The sequence below is a fragment of the Carya illinoinensis genome, chromosome 14 (genome assembly GCF_018687715.1).
Source record: "Carya illinoinensis cultivar Pawnee chromosome 14, C.illinoinensisPawnee_v1, whole genome shotgun sequence".
Lineage (NCBI taxonomy): Eukaryota > Viridiplantae > Streptophyta > Magnoliopsida > Fagales > Juglandaceae > Carya > Carya illinoinensis.
In genome coordinates, this window is record NC_056765.1 from 29,918,790 (window position 1) to 29,923,679 (window position 4,890).

General features: G+C 32.0%; 1 protein-coding gene and 1 long non-coding RNA gene across 2 annotated transcripts; both read right to left on the minus strand.

The window, feature by feature from the left end:
- Positions 1 to 1,156: 1,156 nt before the first annotated feature.
- Positions 1,157 to 2,631, minus strand: LOC122293336. The gene is made up of 2 exons (XR_006237242.1): positions 1,627 to 2,631; positions 1,157 to 1,520 (listed from the first exon to the last, which is right to left on the minus strand). It is a non-coding gene; the product is annotated as an uncharacterized LOC122293336 (long non-coding RNA).
- Positions 2,632 to 2,640: 9 nt separating this feature from the next.
- LOC122293800 (cyclin-dependent protein kinase inhibitor SMR13-like) lies at positions 2,641 to 3,015 on the minus strand. Its single transcript, XM_043102266.1, has one exon. The coding sequence runs from the start codon at positions 3,013 to 3,015 to the stop codon at positions 2,641 to 2,643; it is 375 nt and encodes a 124-aa protein (XP_042958200.1).
- Positions 3,016 to 4,890: the final 1,875 nt, after the last annotated feature.

Sequence of the window (4,890 nt, forward strand, 5' to 3'; positions counted from 1 at the left end):
TTATTATTATTATTATTATTTTTTATATAGATCTCGTATTTATTTATTTTTAAAATAATTATACAGCACTTACAGGACTGCAACTATTATTTTTCTTAAAAAAAAAAAAATCCCTCTTTTTCCTCAAGAGACACATCAATCCACATATATGCTGTTAATTTATTATACTAAATATAGACGTCATTTATTTTATCCACCTCCTTCCATGCATGCATGTTTCCTTCCCTACCATTCTTTTATTTGATCATGATTTCTCAGTCTCACACATTTGGGTATATATATATACACACACACTCACAAACTTCTAAAAACCTTCCTATTCTCAATTAAATTAATCACATATATAGACAAACATTTTCATATAGATCATCCCCATGCTAACTCCTTCTGCCATCCCAAATGAAGTTAATATTAAATAATTGCAATATTAGTTATTTTTTCCTTAGAAAAATAAAGTTAAAATCAGTAATGGCAGAGATATATACTCTTTTTAATTTAAATGGATCAGAAGGTATTTTTTTTAATTAAAAGAATTAGTTGTAAAGTAGTACGTTATTATAGGCTATAGCATCAGTATCATTATTTTATAAAAATGTCCTCATGAAGTTAAACAAAGTTGTAAATATATTCTATTTCTATCATTTTCCATATAAATTAGTTTTGACACCACAACTTATTCGACCTATCGATTGGGATAAAAACTTTTAGAGATACCACAAGAAAACTGTTCAATTATGACTAGTTATTTATTATAAAAATGATTTTTTTTTTTTTATCAAAATGTGTCTGTTTTGATTGTAAATAGTTCTTTTCAACTTGTAATTTACTAATTTCTTGAATTTTAATAAAATCGGGTATCATTCTCTTTAAAAAAAATGATAAATTTTTAAACAATGATATTTTATATATAAATATTTTAATTATAATAAAAAAGGCACATTAATAATCAAAAACTAACAAGGTAGAATAAAACTGAAAGGTAATCCTTAGTTTATATAATTTAAGAGAAATGTTTTAGTAGATATGGTTTGATATGATACATCAAATTATAAAATTATTTTTATTATAAAGTGTATCTAACATATCATATCAAGATTTATTTTTGTAGAATCTTTTCATGACTGTATAACTTTTCTATATAATTTAAGATAAATAATTTATATAAATTTTAAATAGACAACTCTTACATTTAAAAAAGAAAAGAAAAGAAAACTACCTAAGACTTATGCATTTAGAAGTCCGACATTACTCCTAAATTAGATATAATTGGTGGTATCCAATGTCCCACAAGTCAAAACAACTAAGGAGTGCTCAAATCAATATTTTCACAAGAGGAAGTACAAAAGTGCCAAAGTCGGTATATAAAAATTGAGGAGAAATTCCTCGAGATTCTCTAAAGTGAGAGAATGATCAGAAGCCGCACGGAGTTCCTTCATTGGATTCTCTTGGAGATGCTCTACAAAGCTTGGACACTCAGACACCCACAGATCAATTCCAGATCTGACAACATGATCTCACACCTAAACCAATATACACACAAACAAACAAACAAAACACACTACAGTTCTCCTTTTGTGTTCCCACATCCAAAGTAAAAGTTAGGGGAACTACTCTCATGAACTTAACCTGCAGTATCTTTGCTGTTGCACTCGAGGCTTTGTCTCTTGGCCAAAATCCCAAGAAAGTCTTATCTGCAAAACTACTGCAAGTTGCCAGCCTCGAAATTACATTATTCTTTCACTCCAAAAACAAAAACAGGAAATGGAATGGTGACAGACCTTTTCTGGAAATCTTTTATGGAATCGTACCACTGCTACAAGACTAGAGAACATGCATTTTCATTCAATTTCACATCATAATGTGGGGTTAGATCAACTGTTTAAGGGTCCCTCGCTTTGACAATCAATACAAGCTACTAATTGAGTACTGTCATTAATTCCGGCTATGTGATTAGTGGGGTTTTTACAGGTCACTTTCACATCATAAAATTGCCAAAAATTCAACTCGAGCTTGAGATCATCATCCCTGCTCACGAAAATGACGCATTAAACCACATACAGAAGGATATCTAAATTGTACAAACATTCCCTTGTTGCTGAAGGAATCATATAAGTACACAATCATCAAGTACTGCAACTGAACAAGAGAGAGTGAGATAAGAAGACAGGAGGGACGTTTTATACACGAGCAGATCGTATAATATGCCTTCACTATCTCAGGCTGATTTAGCAAACAAAAGCTGATATATATAATTGCAAGCTAAACAGATTCACAAACCTCAAATCCAACCATTACATTGCACTCACCAAACTAGAGGTCAGCAAAAGGGATGAGTTAAAAAACTAAATGGGAAAGTAGGTATAAAGGCTAAATTTAGTGGGACAACACCACCTAAATTTAGTGATTAGCATACCCTACAAATTTGAAACCCGACTAAAACAGTAGCAAAGGGGGAAACAAAGCTAACAAGTGCTGTCCTAAGATCACCCAATCAAAATCCCAACTTCTCACACTATACTTCAATGATCAGAAGAGAAAACACAAATTAAAACTAAAAGAACTTCATTCGGAAAGACCATTTTTTTTTTTAAATTAGTGAAATGATCCTTACATATTCTATGAAGCACTGATCGTGTACCGTCAAACCGAAATATCTCGAAGTGCAAAGAAGAAGAAGAGTTCTAAGTCTGGAGGAGCGAAGAAGGCAATCGGTGTTCTTTGCAAGGAGCAATTCGAAACTACTCTTTGCTTCTTGGGTGCTGGTGGGCATGTTGAAATCTCTGGTATCCGGAATCTCTGAGCTTTTGGAGTGGAGCAGCCGCTTGAGGGGACTTCAACGCCCTCGAAATCTATGTCTCTGACCTTTGGAAAATCACTGGAGCTTGTGGTGGAAGAGTTAGGAGGTAAACTTCTTGATGCTTCTTGATTCTTGGAGTGTACAATCCGCTTCTTGGAATGGTTTCTTCTTCTTGCCTTTCTGGTTGGCCTTGCTTTTGTTTGACCAGAAGGAGCCATTTGAAAGAGAACGAGAAAAGCTTCTCTGCTTGATTTAGTAGTAGAGAAGTGGATCAGAGAGTATAATCACAGTGTACTGAATCCGGCCGGCAAGAGTAAGGTATAAGAACCTTTTACTAAAGTTTAGAGAGAAGGAAGATTTCTAAAACAGAAACCAACACTGGAAAACCCTATTGGAGAACGTCAATTAAAGCTACTAAATTTGACTGAAAAGTGGTAAAAAAGCGTAGTAATTAACCTGCAACCATCCTTTAGAAAAGAACACTTTCAAGTTTCAACCACAACCCATTTCAGGAAACACCCACTATAAATATATATATAGAGAGAGAGAGAGAGACTGCACTTTCGAATTCCCAAAGCCCAAAATGAGGTTTTCTAGAAGGAGATTAACCCAAAAAATTTTGGGAGCAAACCCACGGCAGATCAAGAACACGTGGTTTATTTTTTCTACCCTAACCAACAAGCTGCTGGAGAAGTACCAGGACCAGCAGCAATAACTGTAACCTAAGATCATCAAAACCCTGCATAAACCTTCAGAAAATAATGACTAATGGCAGTCTCTAATTTATGAAACCTAACAAAAAAATCCTAGAGAGTTTAAAGGAAAAGAACATAACTTTACCTATAGCCTAAATAACCTATATATCATGAGGCAATGACCCACTTCAGCGTAAGGTCCCGGAAAAACCCTAATTCAATCCTATAATTAAGGAGAGAGAAAGAGGGAGAGAGTGATTGATTTAACAGTTGAGCGCTTGTTATGCCTTTTATTAATGGGGATAATTAGGGCAGGTCTGCCCGCTGCCCTAAGCAAGTAATTAAGCAAATGCCCACAGAGAGAGAGAGAGAGAGATGTCAGTTCAGACTTCTATGGATCCTAGGGATTATAATTAGTTAGGAATAATTAGGCCATGGCCTTTGCCCGCTACCCGTTGAACAGCTAAAAGTAATTAAGATATAGAAAAATATAATTACAAGTATAGTTATGCACTAATCTGTGTACCAATGTGATGTGATTGGTCAAAAAGTAGATTTGATTGAAAATAATATTAATTTAAATTTTAAGTATGAATAAAACAGTATTAATATACAAATTAGTGCACAACTGTACTTGTATGTAGCAAAACTCTTAAGATATTTCATCTCATCGATTACCCTTTCCTCTTAAAAAAAATGTAATAATGCTTAGCACTTTTGCGATAAAAAAAAAAAATATATATATATATATATATATATATTTCGCACTTTTGGGTAATTAAGACATAGGTATTAATAATTTTGTCAGATCTTCATGTATTGCTAAGGAAGATGAAAATAATTTAAATAAAGATAATCGACTAAGCATAATTTTAGAAAGACATGCATAAGAAGTGATCGCTAATTTATTAGGTCTGAGTTTTAAATAGATAAGTCTCGCGCTTGTTTTTTTTTATAAAAATAAATAGATTCTATTAAAAAATAATAGATTTTTTTAATTCTTTCATGGTAGATCTACTTTTTTTTATATAAAAAAAAAACTTTACATGCAAGGTTTATTTATTTAAGACTTATACAAATCACTTTTTTTTTTAAATAAAGACTTGTACAAATCATTAAGTATTGAGAAATATTACTTATCATCCTCACACCATACACCAATACGTGATTTGTCATTTTTGTCATTTTTTTAAACATATATATATATATATATATCGGCACATCAATATGTGTGCGTTTAAATAAAACGATAAATATGACAAATCATGTGTTTGTGTGTGGTGTAGGGGATGATAAGTTGGATTTTTCATATATATATATATATATATATATATATATCTCTTATAAGGCTTAAAAGTAATATTACTCATTATCTTAATTTTTATCATTCCCTCATCA

Coding starts and splice junctions, on each gene's coding strand:
- LOC122293800 (XM_043102266.1), bottom strand. CDS start 3,015: ATGGCTCCTTCTGGTCAAACAAAAGCAAGGCCAACCAGAAAGGCAAGA.